Here is a 27128-nt window from a genome sequence, read left to right as displayed (position 1 = left end):
ACACACACTGAGTGTACAAAACATTAAGATTACCTTTCCGATATTGAGTTACGTACCCCTTTTGCTCGGGGGGCTAGTTACCCTGCATTGTTTTCTTTTGCCAATTCGAAATTAAAAATGTATTGATAAAAATAATTCCTGTAAACTGGGTGAATCCACTTTCATTACACAGAGAGACTGAGAGAGAAAAACTCTTTATGTTCTGAACTGCGGTTGTTTTTGGTGTAGATTACTTCCAGACGACCTTAAAAATGTTGGGTGCTGCTGCTGTTGGTTGAGTTTAAACTGTTGTGCGGCGCCAGTGGGGAATCGGTGGAACAATGAGTCTGAGCCATTGACTGTTGGTGCCTGCCATCCTGAATAGAACACACATATCCCATCATCATTACCATCATCCACCCCATCCCAGTGCCCTGCAGCAACACTCACTGCCTTGCCTGACTGGCACCCACATTAACATAGTAGGCTACTGCTGCCTGCCTGCGTCTCCTCCCCTTATGTCTAGAACACAATTAGGCTACAGCAGACGGCATTCTTCAATTTACTCACACAGACCGAGTCAGAGACAGACCTGTCTGTACAGCCAACAAGTCAGTTAAAAGGGTCATATGTTGTCATTCCTTTTGGTAGAGGTTTGTAGACTTTGCGGAGGGAAGGTAGTCTTCTGTCTCCTTTCTACACCCAAGTATAGATAAAGCGGAGTTGCATTCTCTTTATTCTGTCATTTGGATTATGTTTTACAATTAAGCTTTGGTCTCTCTTCTAAATAAATGTAGCTACATTTAATCAGATGGTAGGATCCCTATTAGTCTACACTATCAGGCTGAATGTATCAACAGGAAAAGTTACACATTTTCCCAGCACAAGAAATATATAAACTATAGGCTAGGCCCCATAGTTAGCCTACAGTAGCCTAATGGGACAGGAAACCTCTTTCAAATGGTGGTGCACCAGTCCAGACGATTAGCCTATGTTAATCAAATTAAATTAAATGTTATTGGTCACATACACATATTTAGCAGATGTTATTGCGGGTGTAGTGAAATGCTTGTAGGTTCCAATTTCAGATTTGATCTGATAATGTAGATGTGGAAGTAGCCTACTCAGGCAAACTGAGATTAGCAAACTACTACTGTAGGCCTATAATCTGTTGATTACCAACAGTCACCAGTCTCTGACATGATAGACAACCCAAGTGTGGGATATTATCAAAGAATAAAATACAACAAAACGTTTTGTACAATAACAGTGAACTTGTCCATGATGAGTAGCCTAATGTGTAATAAATAAGTAGGTAACCTATGTCAGATGTATTTCACAGGGAAAATAACTGTGACCAGAGGGAGGCAGTAGTTCGTTGAGACCATTCAGGGGGAAAAGGTTGAGACGTGCAACTAGGTTACCCACCATTAAAGGGAAACATAATAATAATAATAATAGCCTAATAACAATATCAACAATATGGCTGTATTCTAATTGTTGTTATTATAATACCAACAATATTATTATGTGTTGTGTTATTATTATTATTATTATTAGCCTACTATTATGATCAGTGTCAGTCATAGTTAGCCTATTTATATTTATGCCCACCGCATTAATGTGATCATATGGCGCAAAGTAAATAAAAGGTAAAACAAATAATGTTTGGTCAAATATTACCCCGCGGCAACCCTTATCTCTCTTTCAGAGAGAGCGAGAGAGAGTGTGTGTTTCATTTATATAGTAAAATAGCCATTCTAGCTCCATATTTCCCCCCCAACGTGATATTTTCGCCTTGTTTTTACATTTTGTTACTTTGTAACTTCTGGAAATTGAAACTTTTCCTCACCCAACGATTTCTCTGTATGTAAGCTACTTGATCTCTTGTTTGCGCAAGACAATCATTTTTTTTAAGCGACAGGGTGTCTAGACAACCACGTGACGGGGCGCGCCAACGCGCACTGGAGACACAGCTAAGAGCACAGAGTCAGAAAGAGATAGCGAGTGAGAGAAGGCAAGGGCACTTGAGCTATTCGAGTCATTCGCAGACCTTTTCTGAAGATCGCATCACTTCTTTGTCAAACTCAAATCACTTTATTCCTCAGACTACAGAAATTCATTCAAAAAGTGGCTGGATTAATTTATCATGGGATATTTAGAAATATAGGCTGTAGGTAATTCTTGTAATCAAGACTGTTCGGTATTCAATCGGAAACGCAACTACTCTACTCGGGGTAGATTTCTGTCTGGCACTTCAGCGGCTCCAGTTTTGGATTTGCTCATTCGCTTTGGATCTGTTTGGAGGATCCTTTCCTTCTCTCGTAACGTCCAAATCTATATTGAAGATCACATCCTGTGCAGACGGTTATGATATTTAGAAGATAGGGGATAAAACATAGACACTGGCCTTTGTTAAAGCCTTTTTTTGCTGTCGGATCAAGGGTTGTGTGGATTATTTATTTTCTAAAGAAAACGGGCGAGCTTCGTTTTTTTCCCATGGATATATCATTCTAGTATTTTACCAGGATATTTAGCCTACTGGCTCAGAATACCATAAAAATCCTACTCATAACCATATGCGCAAAGTAATGTTACAATGTTTTTCTTTATACATAGCATACTGATGGAATGGAACGAATGTAGCATTTAATGTTCACAGTAGCCTAGCTCTACATTGTAACAATTTATCTATGCTGCTATTTTGTATTCTAGATGCTCAGCGTTCCTACATTGACATTAAGGTTTATGTTTCGATATAGCTGTATATTAGTAGAAGGACTATTATAGTGTTATAATACCGTTAAGGTGATGGTTAATTTCTCCTTACAGAGAAGGTTACTATCACGGCAGGAGCCTTGATTATATATTTTTTTTGTGGGCTTTAGTTTTGAGAAAATTAGACTGGCGTATGCTACAGATTTTCTTTGCTTCTCCACCTCCCGGTTTCTCCATAATAATATATCAGGCTGCTTGTCGTTGCCTGGACTCGGATCCCGGAATCTTCATGATTTGCGGACATCATGCTCGTTTTTTAGCCGGGAAACCCTCTTTTCGTCCCGCATGTTTAGGACCAAACGAACGGGGCTCGTCCGGCGACTCTGGAGGAGCCGTGCGCCCGTCGAGGGCGACGGGGAGGCGGATACACGAACGCATGGATCCGGGGGTTGCTGTATGGGTAAATCGACGAAGGTTGCCGGGAAAACTAGCGCCGGAACGGAGGCTGAATTGAAAGCCCTGACCCACTCGATACTGAAAAAAATCAAAGAGAAACAATTAGAGGGGCTCTTACAAGCGGTGGAGTCAAAGGGGGGTGCACGGAGCCCCTGCCTGCTCCTACCCAGCAAAGTGGACACCAAACTGGGTCAGCAGTCTTATTCCCTCCCCTTGCTGCTCTACAAAGTGTTTCGGTGGTCGGACCTCAGGCATTGCTCGGAATTAAAAAGGCTATCTTGCTGTGAATCCTATGGGAAAATTAACCCAGAACTCGTTTGCTGCAATCCTCACCACATGAGCAGGCTTTGTGAACTCGGTAAGTTAACATACACGGACCGTTAATGTTTGTTTTTTTAAAACAAAAAAAATAATAACATGAAGAAAAAAAACATCAATGATTGCTAATTATATGCATGGTGTATCTGTTTCTCTATTATATATTAAATGTTGGTAAATTGATTGGCATGTCACTTTGCCAGACATGTTGACACAATTTACCGGTGGTGTCTATTGCAATAGCATAGGTCAGACTTGGTTGGTGTGACGTTAGAACAGTTTTATCAGCATCATCACGTCATGACCATATGGCAGTAGTCCCTCGTTTTATTATTTATCTATCTGGGATATAATACAAATCTAGATTTGCTTTGAATGACTCCTCACAAGTAATGCAGAGATTACAAAGGTCGAAGCAATTGTAATTACATTATGTCCTTATTAATTTATAACAAGCAGTATATTATATTATGTCATCTCTTTATTGGTTTGGCAATGCTTGGCCTAGTTATTGTTTTTTAATTGTATTTATATATTTGTTTTTTACTTTAAAATCTAAATGGAAAAGCTTATAAAGAATTCAAAAGGCCTATATGTTTATATTATGTTTATAATGTAAGGCCTACTACACATGTTAAATGTGCTTTCCCAAGTTCTCCCACTGTCTCATAAAAAAATCTACTTGATTGAACTTTGTTTTCATGTCAGAACTACTACTAACAACAGGCCTATAATATAACACACAAGAGACCTACACAATGTTGAACTATTTTAAATGACCTAGCCTTTCATGTAGACTATCTTGTGTATTTGACAGTCAGTCTGGACCAAGTTAGTTTGCTTGCAGCCAGCCCGGCAGCGATTCCGATTGGAGTGTCCTGTTCTGTTGTGAGCCAAAAGAGACCCGTATCTCCCACAGCCTGAGTCGAAGCCTAGTCAGATAGTCGCCTGGAGGCTGGCGCCAGGCGCCCCCTGTTTATCTCTCCACCAGATATCAAGGCAATCGCAGCTTTGCTGCCTGCCCTGCCTCCAACCCTCACTGCTAACACAAACAGTTTTCCAAAAGAATGCAAACTGTTATCGTAAGTTTCTATCTTCCCCTGGACCCTTTTTCTCATGCCTTCTTTCATTTCATTTTCAGAGTCTCCCCCTCCGCCTTATTCCCGATATCCAATGGACTTTCTTAAACCACCCGGTGAGTTTTATTATTACTTTCTGTTTTTAAAGTCGTTTTTCGTGAATGTTTCTTGAATGTAGGCTACATATGTTGAGGTTTGTGGTTGTGTTTGTATTTTTCCAATGAGTGTACCCACTGGGCACACTGGTTTAATCAACGTTGTTTCCACTTCATTACTATGGAAATTATAGTTATATTCCATTTGTAGAAATTAAAAGGCATATTATAGGCTTAGAACTTATTATAGGTTAAACATAAGTTATTACAACAACATTATACTTTTGCCTAGGAATTTCTAAACAACATGTTATTATGACACTAGTGAAAAGGAAGTCTCATGCTAGCTCAGTCATTCACACTATTAGATGCATTGAGTTCTGCTCTGTGTGTATATGGAAATGCTCCCTACTCTGTTTTGATTTATGATGGTAGTCAGACTGAGAGTGGCATGCCTGCCCGCGCCATGCAGCCCAGTGCCGATCAGGGCCCTGTAATAGAATGGCAGGTAGCCAAGGCCAGGGCCCATTCCAGACCGGCACCAGCTCTGCAGTGGCTGTCTGTCTGCACAAACTTTTGGCTGGAGGGGATGACCTGGCAGGACAGATAAACAGCATTTGCACCAGAGGACAGAGAGAGAGGAGACACACGCAGGGAGGTTACACACCAACAATCACACACACGCACGATGCACACGCTGTGAGGGGGTGGTGCCATCTGCAGTGAAGGGAGACAGTTTAGGGGGAGATGTGGATCACACAAGGGGAAAATACAAAGATTTCTGGAGCCCTGTTTTATCTGTTGAATTATTCTGACTGTAGATTACAGCTGAGGGTTTGGGAGTGTCACGTGTGCGTGTGTGTATGTTTGGATCTCTTGTGTGTGTATGCAGGCCTGTGGTTTAGTCTGTGAGCCATTTTAGAAGGAAGTGTCTGCCAAAAAAGGGAAGTTGGGAGTTATTGAATTGCAGTGTGTGTTGCTGCAGTAGTCTATCATGGATCTCATCCATGCCTGATATGGAATGGATCCTTATAGCCTGCTCTACTATGGTCAAATAGATTTCAGGTGTATGTTAAACATTGAAATGAAACCATTAGATAAATGTTCATCATTTAATAGATAGAGAATCAAGAGACAATGTTGAGTTAAGCGAGGACGAGGTCGTGAGTTGAAGTGTTTTGGCGGCGGCTGTGAGTGAGTCACTCCTTTTATGAATCAGACAGTTTTTAGGTTTCCCGCATGGCTCCGATCAGGCCGCACAGAGGGGACGTTCCAAATACTACGCTATTCCCTATATTGTACACTACTTTAAACATTTTTTGATGCACTATATAGGTAATAGGGTCCCGGGGGTAGGAAGACATCGTTTGGGAGGCAGCTTCCTGTGAGGATGCTTGTAGGGCTCCATTAACCGTTTACTACACTTCCGCTGCTCTTTTTGGAGTGCCGCTTCTCAGTGAGTGATGTGGATGAATACGCCATGTCCCCAATGAGAGAACGACACACACACACACACACACACACACACACACACACACACACACACACACACACACACACTAGTCGCTCATCTGGTTCTGGTGAGGAGGAAAGAAGAACGAGAGACCGAGGAAAACTGGAAAAAGAGAGGGAGGAACAGCCCAGTGAAACAATAGAGCAGGAAGCAGCAGAAGTTTCCCCAACAGCAGCAGCAGAGAAGGAGAAAGTGTCTTTCATTGAACATAGGGAAAGAAAGGAAGTAATGTGCAGCTGCGATTCTTCGAGGGTTCAGCCTATGTTAATATAGCAGAGAAAGAGGGAAACTAAAGAGTGTGAGAGAGGACAGATATTAATAGGACAATGGAGTGGAGCGTGGCTGGGCTGCGGAGGGATAGCGGACACACACACACACACACACACACACACACACACACACACACACACACACACACACACACACACACACACACACACACACACACACACACACACACACACACACACACACATTGAGCCTAGATGTAGAGGACAGAGGAGATGGCTGACAGACAGACATGGGGTATTCCCTCTGGGCCAAGGGAGCTGTCAGTTATCCAGTCCTCCCACTCTATATAGGCTCTGACTCCTCTCCTCTTCCGTGTGTCTGTGTGCACGCCTGCGCGCGTGTGTGTCCACTCCAGCTCTATTTAGTTCTCTGACTCCTCACCACAATTTGTTTCACAGGCCACATTACCATGCTAACATCTTACTGGATTACATGGTGGTCTGGTCTGCATAGCAATGTCCTGCCTCATCACGCCACAACAGGAGGAATACCACATGGCTTTTCTCCCACAACACAATGGTGGAGTGCCACTACAGTGTGTACCTGCATATATAACACTTATAATGAGAGGTATAGGTGTGCGTAGTAGAATGTTTTTTTTCTTCCTCTGCCTGGTCTTGGGTTGTACTGTGTGTGTATGTAAACGTTGACTCCACTGAGGTTAGGAGCATGATGTTGTAAGGCTTGTGTCCTTGACCAGCAGAACCAGCCATGTACAATGAGGACAATGATCCTCTTGAGAGACAGGAAGGCAGGCAGGCAGGCAGGCAGGCAGGCAGGCAGGCAGGCAGACAGGCAGGCAGACAGAGCAGACAGACAGACAGACAGACAGACAGACAGACAGACAGACAGACAGACAGACAGACAGACAGACAGACAGACAGACAGACAGACAGACAGACAGACAGACAGACAGTCCTCACTGGACCCAGGTAGGAGCTGGTCGGTCGCGGGCCAAGTTCAATAGACTCACTGCCATGTCAGAGGCACTGCAAGTCTGAGTGTGTGTGTGGACAGCTTGCCAACAGGACATGAGCAGCAGATGATCAATAGTCAGTCAATAATGAGGGCTTAGTAGTGCATTGATGATTCCAATGTCTGAAGTTTATGCTATAATCATTCGGCTATAAAAAAACAAAAAACACATCAAAGGGAAGTCAGCGGTGTGTGTTTCAGGTGCTGCGTGCGTAAATCTGAACAGGAGAGTGTGTGTGTGAGGGAGAGAAGTTGTTTAAGGAACAGGATTCAGATGAAGGTGTCAGCCTGTCTCTCCACACTGCCAAAAAAATGGTCAGTATCAAAGCTGCCGGCGTAAAACGCTAGCTGCCTGCCTCTCTTTTTATCTCACGCTCTCCCTCTCTCTGTCACTTACTTTAAATCACTCTGTTCACCTCTTTCCAACACTCTTTTTCCCACATTTTCTGTTTCTATCTGTTTTACACCCCGTCCCTGTGACTTTCTATCTACATCTCCCCCCCCCACCCCCTCCATCTTTCTCTCAGTAGGTCTTCCAGGTTTTGGGTCTGGACTAGCTCCACCTCAGCCCCGGTGCTGTGGTGAACCGTGCCCAGGAAACCAGGCCTGCCTCCTGGACAGCCATGAAAGAGAGGCAGGCTGCTTGACCGTGGCCCTGTATCTCGTTAGGTTGACCACAGTACCATTTTGACTGAGTCTTTTGGATCCTATGGAGGCTGAGACACAGTCCACATATTCAAACAGATTCATTACTGACTCACGCAGACCGATGCATCGGTAGTAGTCTTATAGACCAATTAATAATGCTACATAGAAAAGTTATTACACTACATAGAGGAGCTATAAACACTACATAAAAGTGTAATACCCATCTCCCTTGCTGCTACATCTCCTTTTGGTGACACCACCACAAGAACATAGGGGGTTGATCTTAGCAGGAACGGGGGAGACCAAGGAGGAGAGGAGAGGGAGCAAGAGTTTCCTCTGTTGGCTAGTATGCCATTAAGAAAATGCGTTATTCACAGTTTAAGGCTGGGGCTATTTCCTGTTTCGTTCATTGTTTTGGGTTTGATGGAGTGTATCCTGCTAAACGGTATATTCCTATTAGAGACTAGGTCTGACAGTGTCCTAAATAGCACCCGTTTCCCAATGTAGTGCACTTTTGACCAGGGCCCGTAGGGAGTCCCATAGGGCTCTGGTCAAAGGTAGTGCACTATCTAGTGAATAGGGTGCCGTTTTGGGCCACAACCAGGCTCTGATAAGTGAAGTAGTGCTAGGCTGCAGTGGAGTCAAACATGTTTTTCAAGTCAACGCCTTCTTTTCCCTCCAAGCCAGGCATTTATTTATTCTGGGCCTCTTAGAAAGTTTGAGGAAAAAGGAAAATGTGATTGTGTTGGGAGGAGTGGTTGGTTTTACGGGGTTGGGACTGGGAGAAGGAACAGAGCAGGGGTACTGCTGTATGTTTTAAGTGCTGTATGTGTGTGTCGAGACCTGCCAGAGCCTGTCGTCAGAGCCTCTGCCAGCCCCCCTCCCTCTCTATGTCTCTCTCCCTCTCTCTGCTCCAACATGGCCGCTCTAGTTGTCTCTCTGAGTGAAGACTGCTGAGGATTATGGGATTAGTGGTGGCTAGTGTTGAAGGCCGTCACAGGGCAGGCCTCCCGCTTTAGTAGTCACTACTATTCATATCTGATGAAGGGCTGCTAAGACTCGATGTGTCTCTGAGATATCACCTACTTTAGTGATGTTACTATCCATTAACTAGCATGTTAAGAATCTGATCTCTTTTGTTTTGTGTCATATTATTGTGCTATCAAATGTTCAGTCTGAAATACTGTACAATTACAAAAAAACTGCAAACTACAAAAAAGATGTATCTAACACTGGTGTATTTTGGGGTCATTTCACCAGAAAGAAGTGCAGTGAGGTAGTGAGTTCGTAGGAGTGAGCTGTGTGTGTGGATGTGTGAGGTTATTAGTAGTGCTCCTGGCTAGCTGTCTGAACTGACTGAGTGACTCCCAGAGCTCAGTGGTCCAGTGTCTTCATTAGGCATTGATTTCACTGTGTGATTGACAGCTTCTCACAGCTGCTCTCTCTGCTCACACTGTGGTTGATCTCTCATTCTAACACACACACACACTCTCTCTCTCTCTCTCTCTGTCCTTCTCTCTTCGTTCAGATTCTCTAGACTCGGGGCCTTCATCCACTGAGACTGGAGGAACTACCTACTCGGCCCCCGTGGGGCTCTCAGGTAAGACGCAAGCCTGTGGTTTTTATTTTTCTCTTTCTTTCTTTCTTTCTCTGTCCCGCCCATCCTCCCTCTCTCGCTCTGTCATGATGCAGTGGCTCGTTGGAGGGGCCCCTACTTCCCCTCTTCGCTGTAATAAAAGAAGGGAGGCGTGTTTCTAGAGATCCAATCCACATAAATTCCTCCCGGCTCTTTGAACAAGCGTTCTTCTCTGTTCCTCCTTTCATTTTCCCTCATGCTGTTTTGTTTAACGTAATCCAAACAGAGAAAAAATGCTGTTTGCTTTAGAGAGCGCTGTATAGTGTGTGCATGTGTTTGCACTCTTCTTGATTTTGCCTTGGATGAGGATCTGAGCTGAGATGTTACGTCGTGTGTGTGTGTGCGTGTGCGTGTGTGTGTGTGTACATTTTGTGAGGCGATAATCGTGTCATCAGTGGATGACAAGGGGCCACAGCATCTAAAGCTGGATGAAGCCCTGTCATTACTATACCCTCCATGGGAACATGAACACAGACATGCAAGCTGCTTAAAGGTTGCTTAAGGTTGGCTGGTCATGGGGTCGACTCCATGTTATTCTGAACACAATGCACTCAGCTAGCAGGGGAGGTCTGCTACCCTTATTAACCTGTGTTACTGCTCTCTCTGTCTCTCTCTCTCTGTCTCTCTCTTTCCCTCTGGTAATAATAGTATATTCTGTACCTGAGGGAGGAAGGTGTTTTTGGACGGCCTCTTAAGTCTTACATTTTCTCCCATGATCCTGTAGGCTGTACCACCTTTCTCACGTCTCTCTCCATCTCGCCCTCCACCCAGAGGCAAGCGGATAACATAGTGTTTATGAGGTGGAGGGTGGATGAGGGGGTGAAAGAAAGAGGGAAAAAAATAAAGAATTCACTCCTCCAGCCTAGCTGTGCTTTCTCTCTCTCGCTCTCGTTCAGATGTTTCTCATTACAGAGACTTTAAAGGCTTTTTATGTCAGTTGGTTGGGGTGCTTAGCTCACTCACTGCCTATTTTTTTCCCTCCTTTGTTTAGGAGAGGAGCTGGTGTTGGCTTGGAGGGACAGAGGGGGAGGGTCAGCAGTCTCCAGATAGGGGCTTTTTAGATTGGGGACTTAGATTGTAAGCTGGGCTGGCTGTCTGGCTGAGTGTATAAACACAGAGCAAACAAAGCCTCCTGAAACAGAAAAGCACAGCTCTCTGTCTCTCTGTTGTGGAGAGGTTTTTAGCCTGTTTCTTAGAACCCCAGTGCAAAACTGTGAAATCCTAGACCGGAGTCTAACTAGCTAATCCCCTCTCCTCCTCTTCTCCTCCCTCAGGCATGCACCCCTCCCCTGTTTTCCTTCCTGGTTGAGCCAATGCAGGGCGGCCAGCCCTGGTGAATGGGGCTCAGTGAGGGGAGGGAAGGGGGGCAGCAGGGAGGGAGGGAGTGAGGGAGGAAAGGGCCTGGGTGCCTGGAGCCAAGGATTTGATTTCTCTGGCAAGGGAAGAAAACTGTGCTCCCCCCAGGGCTCTCACAAAAGAAACATGCCCCTCCTGGAGGCTCCATGTTGACCTTTTAATTCACTCACTTTGCCCTTTTTATGTTGCGCTCCAGACGTATTTACAGAAGAAAAAGGGTGGGAGGAGGATGGTACTGCTGTTATGCACACATACAGTACACAGCCTATTGAAATTGGAATATGACATTCAATGACGATTGCCTAAGTATCTCACACGTTAAGCTTTTATATTCCTAAATAAAAAACACAAAATCATTTTGCAAACATCTGAAGTTAAGGTTCTAGATATTGATAAAATATTTGTGAACTAAACAATATTTTGGCAGCACACACCGTCAATGAAATACTTGAAAGAAATCACTTGGGGCTCCCGAGTGGCGCAGCGGTCTAAGGCACTGCATCTCAGTGCTAGACGCGTCGCTACAGACACCCTGGTTCGAATCCAGGCTGTTTTACAATCGGACGTGATTGGGAGTCCAATAGGGTTAAATAAAATAAAAAGCTAACGAAGAGGGAAAAAAACAATGGGGGATAAAGAGCAATAGCAAATCCTCTCTGTCTTTCTCTCTCCACCTTTGTGGTCTGGTTGGCTCAGGTTAAGGATGGTGAGACAGAATAGTCCTCTGCTATAGATTATCTGTGGAGCTGGTCTGCACTGGTTAGGAATATATTCTAGCCCCAGACTCGTCCCTGTTCCCTAACCTCGGCCTTCTGTTGTCCTGGAAAGCAGGGTTATTAAGGAGTTAACCTCAATGTGACAGTGACAAGCACAAATGCAAACTAGGCTGCCTGCCAGACTAGGAACATTAAAGCCTCCTCTAGCACGTCATCTGAGTGGAGCAGAGGGAGGCGAGCCAGGGATGGCCGGAGAGACTGGCAGTGGGCCGGGGCTGGGCCAGGATTGGGCCCGGAGGCTAGGACAGAGGGTCACGAGTCCCGGATGGACAAGAGACCAGAATTTGGCCATAGTAGTGGGTCTGTTCTTTTGTATCTGTTGGCCCCTGTCTCTCTGTTCCAGTTCCTCCTCCTCCTACTCATGGTTCTTCTCCTGGCACAGACAGGTCCCCTGCCCCAGTCAGGGTGGGCTTTGTGTTTCGTGTTTAGTTTGGGATTGTTGTATTTTAAAGTAATATTCATGGCTGAAGTGTTTAAAATATTTGTTTGGGGATGTGGATGCAGAGAGGGACCTTCCTGAGTGGGTTGGTATAGTAATCAATCAAATGTATTTATAAAACCCTTTTTACATCAGCAGATGTCACAAAGTGCTTTATAGTACAGTAATGGTATAGCGACTATTGGGGATTCATAGTGTGCACATTGGGGCGGGCGCCAAGCATCGGGAAACGGGGGTGATGAGGAGAAGGTGGTTGAGGCTGGCCCAGATGCGGTGTAGACTGTGAGGTGGAGGTGAGGAAAGGGTTAGGTGTTGTATGTACTGTATCTCCTGTGGGTGCGTGAGACTTGGGTGGGGAGGGTGGACACAGTCAGGTCACAGGGGGGCAAGCTGTTCTATCTCCTGTCCTTGGTGGACTGGGGGGGAGGAGTGCTGGGGGGGGGGGGGCGGCATATGACTTTGTCTGTGGGCGACAGGGTCGGAGGGGGGGGGTCAGGTGTTGTATCTCCTCTATATTCGATGGGTCTGTGTCGTGAGTGGCTGGGACTCTGTGCGTGTGAGTAGTGGTGGGGGTCGGGTTCAAAGCCGGAGGTGGCATGCCTGGCTGGTGCCGGCTAGGAATGACCCCGGAGTGCCTGGTGTAACCGGATCCTTCTGGCTCACTGCTCTGCTGTGGTGGCGCTGAGCTGACAGGCATGCTGTGTGTGTGTGTGTGTGTGTGTGTGTGTGTGTGTGTGTGTGTGTGTGTGTGTGTGTGTGTGTGTGTGTGTGTGTGTGTGTGTGTGTGTGTGTGAGTGAGACAGGCCATGGCCTTGGCCGTCAGACGATGGGATAGAATGACCCACACAGGGACATTGGCTGACAGGGCGCGCGCGCACACACACACACTGGATGTCGGCCTACTGTCACACAGGCGCTAGCCTAGCTTCCTCTTCTCAGCAAGTTAAATTTAGGTTGAAGTATATTATTAAACTGTTAGCTAGCGAACCCAGCCCCTAGCCCCTCTGAACTGGCTATTAGCCACTTAACATAAGGAATAGGCTAGGTGACTCTGGTAACATTTTAATGGGGTTTCTTCTTCCGACCGTCAAGTTGACCGTGAAGACCAGTGAGTGACCCAGGCTGTAGTAGCCTGTCTCTCAGTACTATGTTAGTACTTGGTATTATGGTACTAAAGTATAAAAACCTACTCAGTCTGTACCTTTTCTCTTTCCGTCTTACCTTCAATGTTTAAGTCTTACAGCCTATACCTCTCCTCTCTCAGTCCTTTCACACTATGCCACATTCTCAGTCTCTGCGTTGTCAGCTAGTTCTTTATTGTCCCCAGGCCCCACTCTGAGAGGTGAGGTGGTGGAGGTGAAACTCTCCAGAGAACAGCTCCAACAGAGCAGCCACAGTCTACAGTCCCCCGTTAGTTAAATTCCTGTCTTGTTTGGGTTAACTGAGAAGGAAAGGGCAGGCAGTCACAGGAAATTACCTCATGTGTTTGAGGAAAAGGCAATGAACAGGGAGGGAGATGAGGGTGGCCTCCTGTGAATGGAAAGCAAACATTGAAGACGGTCAGTCAGTAAAACGAAAGAGGGAGAGAGTTAGGCTGAACAGAACACCCAGTTCGTCACAGTTTAGAGAGATCCCTGATTAATCAAATGGCCAAACATCTTGACTTCAACCTTCTCTAGCTTTTCAGTTCAATCCCCAAACTTATTTTATTTCTCTCCTTTGTTTTTCTTACTTGCAGAGAGGGGAAAAGGCAGGGTCAAAGGAGAAGCAGTTCTTTCTCTCTCTGTAATTTCAAAACAGCCCTCTCCTCGGTGAGTGCGTCCCAAATGGCAACCTATTCCCTTTATAGTGCACTACTTTGACCGCGTAGGTCTCTGGTCAAAAGTAGTGCACTATACAGGGAATAGGTTGCCATTTGGAAGGCGATCTGTGTGTTTCTCAGTTGACTGAGCTGCGCTGAGCGAGGAACTTTCATTACTTTCCACTTCCTCTCCAAGAGCTGCGGCCAAGGAGTTCTCTTGGCGGGCGGGGAGTTAATTTGGTTCTGGCCGTCCACGGTTCCCCACCCACTGTCATTATGGTGCATGAATCTGAAAAACTGTGAGAGGGGGAGGATTGAAGAGGAAAACCAGTCCAGTTATTCTACATGGCCAGGCATTTAGTTTAGTTCAGGCTCTCTACACATTAGTAGTAAATGCCCAGGCTCAGGCTGGGCCCCCAGGAAATCACACAAACCCACTCTGTGACTGTTCTGTAAGGCTCCTATCCCCATCTCCAACCCTAACCACAACTATATTTATTACCCTCAACGTTTCCTTCTCCAGTTCAGTCAGATTCCTTTGCTCTAGGCTTGAGGGGCGCCGAACAGAGTTGACAGAGTTCTACCTCTGACCAGGCAGAGGCCCTGCCTTTAGTTGTGTGAGAGTTTTTCCTGGGTAGAGAGTTTTTCACTGGGGTGTTTCTTATTTCGGTTGTACCTTTGGGCAGGCAGAGAAGAGTGAAAGGTTAGGGTGGGACTTGGTTATGTAGCTGTGTAGTGTTCTGAGAGAGAGTTGGTGGGAGGGCGGCAGGGAACAAGGTGGCCATTGTTTGGCCTCAGCGGCTCGAAGGCAGCGGCTTTTCACATAACTCATTATATGAAGATGATCAAAAGAGAGAGGGGAACATTCCTTCTCCCTGGTGTGTTTGTTCACCACCGCCAGTCCCCTAGCCACAAAGAGAGAGGTGGAGGGAGAGTGAGGTAGAGAGAGAGATTTCTGCTATTTCCAACCACAGCCAGCCAGACCATTCATGTGTAATCCGTCAGTAAAGCTGGTTGGTTACAGCAGATGTCCGGGTACCAGCACCCCTGCCTGCCTGCATGACAGACAGTACGGTCTCTGTCCCATCCACATACCTATGCCCAGGTCTCTAGGAAGTGGCTGTGTTTCAAGGGAACTCATAGATCTGCCCTAACCCTAAACCACATAAATGTCCCACGGATAGTATTTAATAATCAGTTATGCTTTTAAAACATCAGCAAATAGTTTTTTAGTGCCCAACTGGCCTGACTGGTTGCCTGGCAGGCAGCACTATGGTCGTTGCCGTGGCAGCGTAGCCTGGCGCCGGTTTGGTTCCCACGGAGATCCCTGACATCCTGATGTAGAACAATGCTGCCGGTTGTTCTGTCTGTGTCGTTACGGCTACAGCGGTGTCAGAGGGACAGGGTTCTAGTCAAGCTCTGGGCATCTCTGTGGTGGGGTGAAGGACCCATGATGATATCATCATGCCTGCCTGCATGCCTGCCTACATGCCCAGCACCGTCTCCTTCTCCACCCTGCAGTGTTTGTTTACTCTGTCGCTCAGGGACGTCTAGGCCGGGGGGGGGGGCAGAGAAGGGCAGGAGGGGTACACCTCCCTGCCTCACAAATGATGTAGTGTTGGAATAATAAATCAGTTAGCCAGCCGGGGTAGGAAGGGAAGGGCAGGGGTATTGTGACTGAGGCTGCGGGGGTATAGGAACTAGGATGGGGCCGGGTGGTGGGTTTGTCGTGGTGGAAGTAGAAATAATTGTTACAGAGAGAGGGGTCTGGTTAGAGAGCAAGGCTCTGGCATGGGGAAGGCTGCACATCCTGAATATAGTTCTGAGGAATACTAGTTTGACTGACAGCACTGGCCCAGCATGGGACTGGATACATGGAGCAGGTTTGGGGTCAATTTCATTTCAATCCAGTCAATTCAGGAAGTAGACTGAAATTCCTGTGATTATCACATAAGTGACCTCTGGGTTGGCCTGTGGAGTAATGATAAAAGCAGGACTCTAGTTCCCTCTCTGAGAAGATGTGTCCCTGTCGTTGCTGTGTACTAGTTATTTTTTTATTTATTGTACGCATTTGTTCAGATTTATAAATAAGTTAGAAACACTAGCTACATGTTCCCCCCCTTTGTGTATGTGCAGCCACTCATGTCCCCTTCCTGCGAATTGGGCTTGTATGTCTGTATGGACAGACTTCCTGGACTGGAGGACAGAGCTGCTGACATCTTCCCTGTTATGTAATACTTCTTCCCTAATTAGACATTTCCCCCTTCATTGGCACCCTATGGGAACAGGACAGGGACCAGCAAACAGATCAACACTGTCACGCACTCTCTCTCTCTCTCTTTCTCCCCCTTCCTCTTTCTTTCTCTCTCACTCAAGAACATCATACTAGTGCCGATGTCACTCAGACACTCATGTCCTCTCTCTCCCTCTCTCTCATGCCCTCTCTCTCCCTCTTCTCTTTACCTCTCTCTCCCCAGCCCTAGGTCAGTAGAGCCAGTCCTCTCCTTCTCTCCTCTCCTATCCTTGTATGTTGTGTTTAGACTGGCTGGAGTTTACCTTGGCTAATTGCTGGGGAGGGAATGCCTCTTGAGATTTTGCTGCTGTCAGAGGGGCTGATGCCTCAGGAAAAAGATAGCATTTATAGAAGGGTAATAACTCTGCATGCCCCACCCTGGAGCCGCTCGAGAGCTTCCACAGAGTGTCTGTGCGCGTGTCTGTGTGTGTGTGTGTGTGCGCGCGTGTATGTGTGTGTTTGGCCTGTCTTCTGGCCTGTGAGTGTGAGAACCATATTCTTCTTGGATCTAGCCGAGCCTCTGAATTATTATTATTAAGTTATGGTCCTATAATTATGTCAGCCGGCTAGCTGGGCCATTGGTTCCAGTGACTGTACTGACGTGACTCCACCTCTCAAGCACTGAATGTCTCCTAGAGTTAGGATAGTTGAGCACTTGTGTATTGTGACGATAAATTGTTTTGTATATTTGCACAAGACATAGAACAAAGCCAACTTTATAAGAACTATAGGACCTAAAAGGTCACTTGTGTTGTTTGTGTGTGCTCAGAAATCTATACGCGCCAGTCTACTAGATCGTTTTAAGATTGACAAAGTACGCAGCCTTTCCTTTCGTTAAAGTCAGTTCAGCTGTAGTCAAACAGAGGAAGAGACAGACGGAGACAGAGGAGGCCAGGCAGGCAACAGAAAAGAAGAGAACACAGAAATGAATGTATTGTCGTGACCTGTGACCCCTGGAATAGACTTGCCCCAGGCGGAGCAGGGTGTTGAGACTATGACTGCCTGACTGAAAGACAAAGACGCCTCCTCCCCTCCGTGGAGAGCGAGAAAAGGGTGCCTGAAAAGCCTCGCTAAACAAGAACTCATTCTCAGGTGTCTTCTCTGTATTTACCAATGTTGATAGTGTGTACTCACATTTTGAAGGTTAAACAGCAAGTGAAAAAAAAAAGACAAAATGCTTCTGTGTGTCTCAGGTGGTTGGCGGCACCGTATTTGGAGAGTATGGGCTCGTGGTAATGGCTCGAGCGAAATCAGTGGAAATTGTATCAAATGTATCAAGCACATGGTTCATTCCATCCACTCCATTTCTGCCATTGTTATGAGCCGTCCTCCCCTCAGCAGCCTCCTGTGGTGTGTGTATGTTTGTATGCGCCTCAAATCAAATGGTATTTGTCACATGCTTCGTAAACAACAGGTGTAGACTAACAGTGAAATGATTACTTACGGGCCCTTCCCAACAATGCAGAGAGAAGAAAAAAAAGAAATAATTGAGAAATAATAACCAGAGGAATAAATACACAGTGAGTAGCGATAACTGTGCTATATACACAGGGTGCCAGTATGGAGTCGGTGTGTGTGTACGCCTCAGGTGTTTGTTTGTGTGTGCGTGCATGCACGCGTGTGTGTCTCACAGTGTGTGTGTTTGTGTAGACATCCAGAAATAGTAATGAACGGAGTGTGGAGTCAGACAGAATTAATCATTCACTTTTCCAGTCTGCTATGCTCGCTGTCTCCGGTCTCTCTCCTCCCCTCCCCCTCCTCACTCTCTCTTCCCCTCGTCTCTTCCTCCGCTGCCCAAAAGTCTCAGCTACAGCTGGCTACCGTGGACTGTAAAGCAAGGAGCAATTAGAAGGGTAATCCACAGGGGGTGGGGGTTGAAGAGGGCGGACTGAAAGAACATGCTTCTTTCAAAGTTGTGAAAGAGAGAGCTTCCTTTTCTGCAGTCTCATTGGTGATATAGACCTGTATGCCTTTCCTACTAGCTTGTAATCTTGTCTTTTTAGTGTAAGATAAATATAAAACTGTGATATCATTTGAGTTTTGTCTACTTTAAAAAAAAAAATGTAAGTAGGGCCGTGAGCTTGTGGTTTTGTGAAGATTGATGGTTTAAACCAGGCTAAAACAACTCCATTACCTAGCCTGAGTATGTATTGACATTATTCTAGACCATCTACCTGAGTCTATAAGAACAGGGGCTAGCCCAGAAAACAGGCCAAACAAAGAGCCTTGGAGCAGATGGCAGCAGCCAGCCTAGCCTAGTAATCTTCATGTAGATAGGAGGGGACTTGAGACAGCCATACAAGTATTTGGCTGTGTCCCAAATGGCACCCTACTCCCTATATAGTGCACTACTTTACTATATAGGCAATAGGGTGTCATTTGGGACACATCCTTTGTTTTTCAGAGTATATCGTTTATTTTGGTTAGAGTGGAGTGGTGGGGTAGAAGAGGAGGGGGTAACGTGCCCTGCTCCCCCTCTGTTCCTCTCTGTTCCACTCTGTACCCTTCAGACCGACCCGTTTGAAATGACGCCAGCCTACGACAACAAAAAACAGCATGCACAGAGAGAGAGGGAGATAAAAAGGAGAGAGCTGTACTCTGCTCTACTGCAGTAGGAGAGAAGAAGAAAGCAGAGAGAGAGAGAGAGAGAGGTAGAGAGAGAAAAAGAGGGAGGGAGAGTAAGTGGAAGCAGTGCTCTCGTGTTGGCGGGGTTTGAAATGTCCCTCCTGGGCCCAGAGCAGAGCAGAGAAAGGCAGAGCGGAGCCTGTCCTACAGTCTGGAAGAAGGAGGGAGGAAAGGAGGGAGACAGCGAGAAGGAAGAAGGAGGGCTGCCACCGGCCGGAGCTCAGGGCTGTAATTTATCTGCCTCTCTGTGGTCATGCTGACGGCAGGCCCTCTCTGACTCTCTCCCTGTGTGTGTGTTTGTTTTCCTGCCTGCCTGTCTGCCTCCCCTCTAGAGAGGAAAAAACCCTGGCTGTGCATACATATAGACGGCACTACAGCCACTGTGTCACAGTGCCTGACAGACGGACAGTCAGGGGAATTAGACATAGTCTGCATATATGCAACATGGGGAAACAACCACAGGCCCCATGGGAGAGAGCTGAGAGAGAGAGAAAAAAAGAAGGCTGAGGCCCTCAGCATTCTTTCTCACACACACACACACACACACACACACACACACACACACACACACACACACACACACACACTCACTCTGCTGGAGGTCCATAGTTTTTCTCTTGTGTCAGTAGATGTGTTCTCCTAACGCATGGGAGAAATCGGAATGTGTTTCAACCTGGTTGTGAGTGGTGTGTATGCCATGGAAAGGGCCTGTGTGTTTTAGGAACTCTGCGAGGCTCATGTCAGCCAGGTCTTTCTGTGTGCAGTGCCATTTCTTTTTCATTTCGGGTGAGCCCGCTGTTTGTCAGAACAAGCTGTGAACACACTCCTCTCAGGACTAGGCTGTTTGTGTGTGTGTGTGTGTGTGTGTGTGTGTGTGTGTGTGTGTGTGTGTGTGTGTGTGTGTGTGTGTGTGTCCCACGGATGGAGGCAGGCTTTCAAACTGCTGTGTGTCCTCCCTGTTCGTCAGTTAGCCTTAGTGTCACTGCACTGCCGTAGCTTTGTTTTTGTGTTGTGGTAGCAACTTGCAACAGTCCGTTAAGGGTGTTAGCTAGCACCGTTTTAGCTGTTAATCATTACTGTAGACTGTCTCTAGATGGTGTTGCTAACCTTAGCGGCTCTGTCTTACTGTTACTGAGTCTGTGTTTGTGGTTGTTGTGTTTTAACAACTAGCTTGTTACAGTTAACTGAAGCTTAGTAGTTGGTTGGTTTTAGCTGTAACTTTGTCATGGCTGTGTTATGGTTAACTGTAGCTTAGTGGCCATGTTGTAATAGTCTGTTATGGTTAACTATAGATTAGTAGTTGTGTTGAAACCAGTGTGTGTTGGATGGTTTTAGGCATAGCTTTGTCATTGCTTTGCCCCTCTCTCTGTCTCTCGGTGTTCCAGCCCTCAGATCAGTAATGCTCTTATCTAACACTGTTACTTTGGAATGCATTCTAATGCTGTCATTAGGGTGGCTGTCAGTCGGCCAGCCCTGCCGCCCGACAGGCAGCAAGCCACTTTAAAAAAGGCCCTCCGCTGCCACCGTCATCGTCACAGCAATGCAACGAAAGACAGCCAAACAGCGGGCAGGATGGAAGGGAAGTGTCTTCCCTTCCAGGGTGACATAGTTTAGACTGATACATAGAGAGCCCTGGGGACTGAAAGTTAGCTGGACAGACACATACTTTCCCTGTATGTTTTCCCTGGGTTGTACTGTAGTTAGTGACTGCAGGCCCAGAGATAGATACTAGTGTTGTAATTGTATTTCTATGGTGGAAGGACTGTGAAGTGTGGGTTCACTTTTGTGTTCACTTGTAAAGAGAGTGTGTGTGTGTTTGAGTAGGACACAGAACTGCAGGAGTAGGGGCCCTTTTATCTTTCTCTCTCTCTCTAGTCCCTCCCTACCTCTGTCTCTGTAGTGTGTGTAGTTGTGTGATGAATACCTCAGTGGTTTCAGGCTGTGATGACAGGCTCAGACAAGCAGCCGTGTAATGACCTCCGACGCCAGCCAGCCCAGTCTCTCTCTCTCTCTCTCTCTCTCTCTCTCTCTCTCTCTCTCTCTCTCTCTCTCTCTCTCTCTCTCTCTCTCTCTCTCTCTCTCTCTCTCTCTGGAATCAAAAACACAGAGGAAAGGAAGGGGGGGTTAGTGTGGGAGAGAGAGCGAGGGAAAGAGCAGGGAAGAGTAGAGAGCACAGCCCACAGGTGCGCTCTAAGAGCTTTGCCTCGAGTCACTCACATCCAAGGAACAATGAGAATATTAACTTTGAGGCCTTTAAGATGGCACACACGAACGAGCGCACATACACACGGACACACAGACACATAATAGCGGCCTCCTCACCTTTTATGCCTCTTTTCTCAGTCTTTTCTCTTCAGTCGGTTTGAGGAATTCTTTTTTTGATCAAATGTAAATACTAACTTTGTCCCTAATAGCTGGGGAGCTAGCTAGGTGGATTTACAATAATTCCCCTCGGCCTTCCATTGGCTGACTTCAAAGCGAACGGCCCGTGAACAGCCCGTAATTTTATGGAATAAATGTTTTCACCTCCCTAGTGTTGTCTTTTCCCTTTTTTCCCACTAGTTCTTAATGAGGTCTGGAACTGCGTCCGAAATGGCACCCTATTCCCTATATCAAGGCACTCCAACCCTGTTCCCGGAGAGCTACCGTTCTGTAGGTTTTCACTCCAACCCTGTTCCCGGAGAGCTACCGTCCAGGAACAGGGTTGGATTGAACCCCTACAGGAGGGTAGCTCTCCAGGAACAAGGTTGGATTGAACACCTACAGGAGGGTAGCTCTCCAGGAACAGGGTTGGATTGAACACCTACAGGAGGGTAGCTCTCCAGGAACAGGGTTGGATTGAACACCTACAGGAGGGTAGCTCTCCAGGAACAGGGTTGGATTGAACACCTACAGGAGGGTAGCTCTCCAGGAACAGGGTTGGATTGAACACCTACAGGAGGGTAGCTCTCCAGGAACAGGGTTGGATTGAACACCTACAGGAGGGTAGCTCTCCAGGAACAGGGTTGGATTGAACACCTACAGGACGGTAGCTCTCCAGGAACAGGGTTGGAGTGAACACCTACAGGACGGTAGCTCTCCAGGAACAGGGTTGGAGTGAACACCTACAGGACGGTAGCTCTCCAGGAACAGGGTTGGAGCGCCCTGCCCTATATAGTATCCCTACTTTTGACCAGGACCCAATGGACCCTAGTAAAAAGTAGTGAAAAGGGTGCCATTTCAGTCGCAGCCTAGATGCTGAGTTAATAGCAGGCCTGTAGTATAGCAGAGCAGCCTGAGGAGGCCAGACCAGACTGTGTGCATACACAAAATGGCACACTTTTCCCTATATGGTGCACTACTTTTGACCAGGGCTCTGGTCAAAAGTAGTGCACTATGTAGGGAATAGGGTGTCATTTGGGATGCAGTTAAGATACTTAACATAACTGTACAGTTCTCTCTGCTCTGCTTCGGCTCTGGTTCCTCTGAAGGGGTTGCTGCCCAAATTACTGGGTACACTCTGCCGGCCCAGAAAGATGAAAGGATTGGGGGGGAGCAAAATGACTGTGAGGGGGCTCTGTTCCAGATTTTTTCTTTTTCCTAGTTAACTTTTAACCATTGAATGTCTGACTTTCTCAGAGGATAGGCTACAACGCTGAATAATTGCTGAACGTGTGTGTCTTTGTGTGTGTATCTGTGTAAGTAGTTTACTGTCAGTCCTCTGCCATTTTATACTTTATAGGTTTGTTTGTAATTAGGCCATGGTGGTATAAGAATTGAGAGGAAGTTGAGATGCAAAAGTAAAGTTGTGAAAAAAGCCCTCCCACTTTTTCCTTTGCTCTTTCTCGCTCTCTCTCTCCCTCTCTGCCTGGCTGAATCCCCCTCCCTCTCTGCCTGGCTGAATCCCCCTCCCTCTCTGCCTGGCTGAATCCCCCTCCCTCTCTGCCTGGCTGAATCCCCCTCCCTCTCTGCCTGGGTGAATCCCCCTCCCTCTCTGCCTGGCTGAATCCCCCTCCCTCTCTGCCTGGGTGAATCCCCTCCCTCTCTGCCTGGCTGAATCCCCCTCCCTCTCTGCCTGGCTGAATCCCCCTCCCTCTCTGCCTGGCTGAATCCCCCTCCCTCTCTGCCTGGCTGAATCCCCCTCCCTCTCTGCCTGGCTGAATCCCCCTCCCTCTCTGCCTGGCTGAATCCCCCTCCCTCTCTGCCTGGCTGAATCCCCCTCCCTCTCTGCCTGGCTGAATCCCCCTCCCTCTCTGCCTGGCTGAATCCCCCTCCCTCTCTGCCTGGCTGAATCCCCCTCCCTCTCTGCCTGGCTGAATCCCCCTCCCTCTCTGCCTGGCTGAATCCCCCTCCCTCTCTGCCTGGCTGAATCCCCCTCCCTCTCTGCCTGGCTGAATCCCCCTCCCTCTCTGCCTGGCTGAATCCCCCTCCCTCTCTGCCTGGCTGAATCCCCCTCCCTCTCTGCCTGGCTGAATCCCCCTCCCTCTCTGCCTGGCTGAATCCCCCTCCCTCTCTGCTTGGCTGAATCCCCCTCCCTCTCTGCCTGGCTGAATCCTCCTCCCTCTCTGCCTGGCTGAATCCCCCTCCCTCTCTGCCTGGCTGAATCCCCCTCCCTCTCTGCCTGGCTGAATCCCCCTCCCTCTCTGCCTGGCTGAATCCCCCTCCCTCTCTGCCTGGCTGAATCCCCCTACCTCTCTGCTTGGCTGAATCCCCCTCCCTCTCTGCCTGGCTGAATCCCCCTCCCTCTCTGCCTGGCTGAATCCCCCTCCCTCTCTGCCTGGCTGAATCCCCCTCCCTCTCTGCCTGGCTGAATCCCCCTCCCTCTCTGCCTGGCTGAATCCCCCTCCCTCTCTGCCTGGCTGAATCCCCCTCCCTCTCTGCCTGGCTGAATCCCCTCCCTCTCTGCCTGGCTGAATCCCCCTCCCTCTCTGCCTGGCTGAATCCCCCTCCCTCTCTGCTTGGCTGAATCCCCCTCCCTCTCTGCCTGGCTGAATCCCCCTCCCCTGCTTAGGAGTCAGGTTTCTGTGGGATAGAGATATGGAGGCAGGGATGGGGATAGAGACGGGAGGCGCGCTAAGGGGGTCGGAGGGAAACCAGAGCTGAACAATACACTCTTTACGCTCGGTGGGAAACTCTAGACCTTCTGAGAGGCGTAGCTTTTCAACCAGTCACGTAGCTGCCGTTCTTGTCCATTTACAGCTTTTTCTGCACCTTTCTGCAGAAGACCACTTAGTTTTCCTCCAAAGGAACTTCTTTACCTCATGTACTGTGCTGCTGTACTTGGGAATGAAGACTTGCACTTTTGAGTCACTGCTGCTTCTCGTTGCTGTGTGTTTTATTGGCCCCCTCTCTCTCCTTTAATCAAACCCATTCCTATGCGCAGAGTGGAGAGGAGAGCAGCTCTCATAGTCTGCCTCCCAAATGGCACCCTATTCCCTATAGTTCACTACCAAAAGTAGTGCACTATAAAGGGAATAGGGGGACATTCAAGACACAACCCTTGTCCTAGCATGGTTTTATACTGCCTTTCAAAGATAGGCCAAATTTCTTCATGGTTCCCCTCTCTTGGATATTAAACCTATTACTTATAATTTCCTCTGGTAGAATGAGGGAACGGCCATAAAACAATGATTAGGACAGATTTACCGTCCACTTGACGCCAGCACATTGTTAGTTGGCCTGTAAGGAAAATACAAGGCTCCAGACCGAAGATAACCATTAAGGCTTGTATAAACAGGGTTTGGATGGCTGTGTGCGTGTGCACGTGTGTGTGTGTGTGTGTGTGTGTGTGCCCTGGTGCTTGGGCTGGTTGCTTTTCTTGTGCGAATTCCAGTAATGTCGGTACTGTTTTCTTGGATGATTATTGTGAACTGAAGGATGCAACAAGCGGTATTTGGCAGCCGAAGTAACATTTTTCCTTTGTGCACTGTGATATTGATTGTACTTTTGACTCATAGGTGCTTTGTAGTTGAACATATTGTGAAATGTCTACAGTATTTAGTCAGAGTTGGAAGTTGTAAAACAGTTTTGTTTATCTTTTATCTCCCTTGCATCATTACTTTTCTTGAGTAGTTGTTGATAAGAATTCCTCTCCTAGCTCTCAGCCACTGCATCACCATGCTGGTAAAAAGCCAGATTTGTTTTCCTGTGGACTCACTAATGGAAGTCAATCTTGGCCAGTCTGCTTCCCCTCTATTTTCTACCCTCATCTCGCCTTTTATCCCTCTATCCTTATCTGTCCTATCATCTTTCCTTATGAATTACTCATTTTAAATGAGTAAAATATGTTATTTTTCAACTGTTGTATCGTCAGTCCAGTGTTGTAACCATCCTCTCTGTTTCTCTCCTCTTATAGATTCCCAAGCTCTCCAGGAGTCGGGTGACAGATCCCACTGGTGTGTGGTTGCGTACTGGGAGGAGAAGACACGCGTGGGGCGCCTCTACTCAGTCCAGGAGCCCTCCTTGGACATCTTCTACGACCTACCTCAGGGGAACGGCTTCTGCCTGGGCCAGCTCAGCTCCGACAACAAGAGCCCGCTAGTTCAGATGGTGCGGACCAAGATCGGCTACGGCATCCAGCTGAGTCGCGAGGACGACGGTGTGTGGGTGTACAACCGCAGCTGCTACCCCATCTTTATCAAGTCGGCCACACTGGACAATCCCGACTCGCGGACTTTACTGGTGCATAAAGTGTTCCCCGGCTTCTCCATAAAGGCCTTTGACTTTGAGAAGGCAGACAGCCTGCAGAGGCCTAATGATCACGAGTTCACACAGCAGCCGAGGACTGGGTTTACTGTACAGATCAGCTTTGTGAAGGGCTGGGGCCAGTGCTACACAAGACAGTTTATTAGTAGCTGCCCCTGTTGGTTGGAGGTTATATTCAACAACCGATAGCAGCAATGGATTTAACCTTCCTCTCCCGAGGAGTGAACCGAGGACACGGACTAGCCCTTACTTATGCTTTTTTTTTTCAGAAGACAGAGGTTAAAAAAAATAAAGATGTTTAAAGAAAAAAGAAGAGACAAACAAACCCAATGAACTTGTTTAATATGACAAATTACTCTAAGATTGAATTAAAGTGAAATAAAAAGCGAAAAATGTATTTTATGTTATATATAAATATATTATTACTTGTAAATATGAAGACGTTTTATATGCATCATTATTTATGTATTGTGCAATGTGTTGATGAGAAAAAATAAAATAAGATGCACTTTGCTTAATATAAATGCAAACAAAGAAATGCCAAAATAAAAATACAAATAAATGTTTCTACTGGCTTTTATTTGCTGTGGGTGTTCTGTAGGTACCAAGGAAAATGCAAATGTTCTTATATGATAATGTCTTCCACTGGACCAAAAGAGGCTGAAATGAGTAGCTAACATGCACTACAATTGTCAGTTGCCACTTAATTTGGCATTTGGATGTTGTAAGGCAACTAAATATTGACAGACCCCTATCCAACATGACACAATCCACCTGCCTAACCTTGTCATTGTAAACAACGTCAACAAATTGTGGTTTATTTTCTATATTGTTTTACAGCCATTGTGCCATTTACAGTAATTTAACACAGCCTAAACTCACATCTCTGTCTGTCACCCTCATCTTAAATGCTTGTTGGGGCTTTTTCTCTTCTTCTACTTGTTGTTTTCTGAATAATTAATGTTCTCTCCTTCCTCTCTTATTAACCAATCAAAGCCCTATACTACGTACCTGGTTTGAGGAGAACTCGGGATAACTGGTACCTTACCATTGCCAGGTTATTTCTATGGCAACGAATCCTTCAGAACCTAGAAAGGCTAACTTCATATCAGAGGCTGGTGGAGGGAGCTATTGGAGGACGGGCTCATTGTAATGGCTGGAATGGAACAAATGGAACTTATTCCATTCCAGCCATTACAACGAGCCCGTCCTCCTATAGATCGTTCTCTGAACTCCATTTAGCCTGAATGAAGTGTATGCGCCGCGAGTTGAGGACCAATGAAATAAGATTCCCTCCCTCTCGCAAAAATTGCGTCATCACGCAAACATTGAGTCGTCATCCTCTTCATTTGAGGAAGACAACTGATAATATTCGAATACGTTTTGTGTACGAAAATAGACATGTTAAAATACCTATCACATCAAACATTTAGTAATGACAGAATG

General features: G+C 46.8%; 1 protein-coding gene across 1 annotated transcript; it reads left to right on the top strand.

Moving 5' to 3' along the window:
• Positions 1-1960: 1960 nt before the first annotated feature.
• LOC106561252 (mothers against decapentaplegic homolog 7) lies at positions 1961-26249 on the top strand. Its single transcript, XM_014124999.2, has 4 exons — positions 1961-3511; positions 4613-4666; positions 9601-9672; positions 25333-26249. Exons 1-4 carry the CDS (start codon positions 3043-3045, stop codon positions 25869-25871), a joined length of 1134 nt encoding a protein of 377 aa, XP_013980474.1. The 5' UTR covers positions 1961-3042; the 3' UTR covers positions 25872-26249.
• The last annotated feature ends 879 nt before the right edge of the window (positions 26250-27128 follow it).

The sequence above is a fragment of the Salmo salar genome, chromosome ssa01 (genome assembly GCF_905237065.1).
Source record: "Salmo salar chromosome ssa01, Ssal_v3.1, whole genome shotgun sequence".
Lineage (NCBI taxonomy): Eukaryota > Metazoa > Chordata > Actinopteri > Salmoniformes > Salmonidae > Salmo > Salmo salar.
This window is presented reverse-complemented; position numbering and strand designations above follow the sequence as displayed.

Bases quoted from the DNA above. Each gene is read 5' to 3' on its own strand.
- LOC106561252 (XM_014124999.2), top strand. From the start codon at position 3,043: ATGTTTAGGACCAAACGAACGGGGCTCGTCCGGCGACTCTGGAGGAGC. The intron at 3,512-4,612 runs GTAAGTTAACAT...TTTCATTTTCAG, and splicing joins GAGCAGGCTTTGTGAACTCG to AGTCTCCCCCTCCGCCTTAT. The intron at 9,673-25,332 runs GTAAGACGCAAG...CTCCTCTTATAG, and splicing joins GGCCCCCGTGGGGCTCTCAG to ATTCCCAAGCTCTCCAGGAG.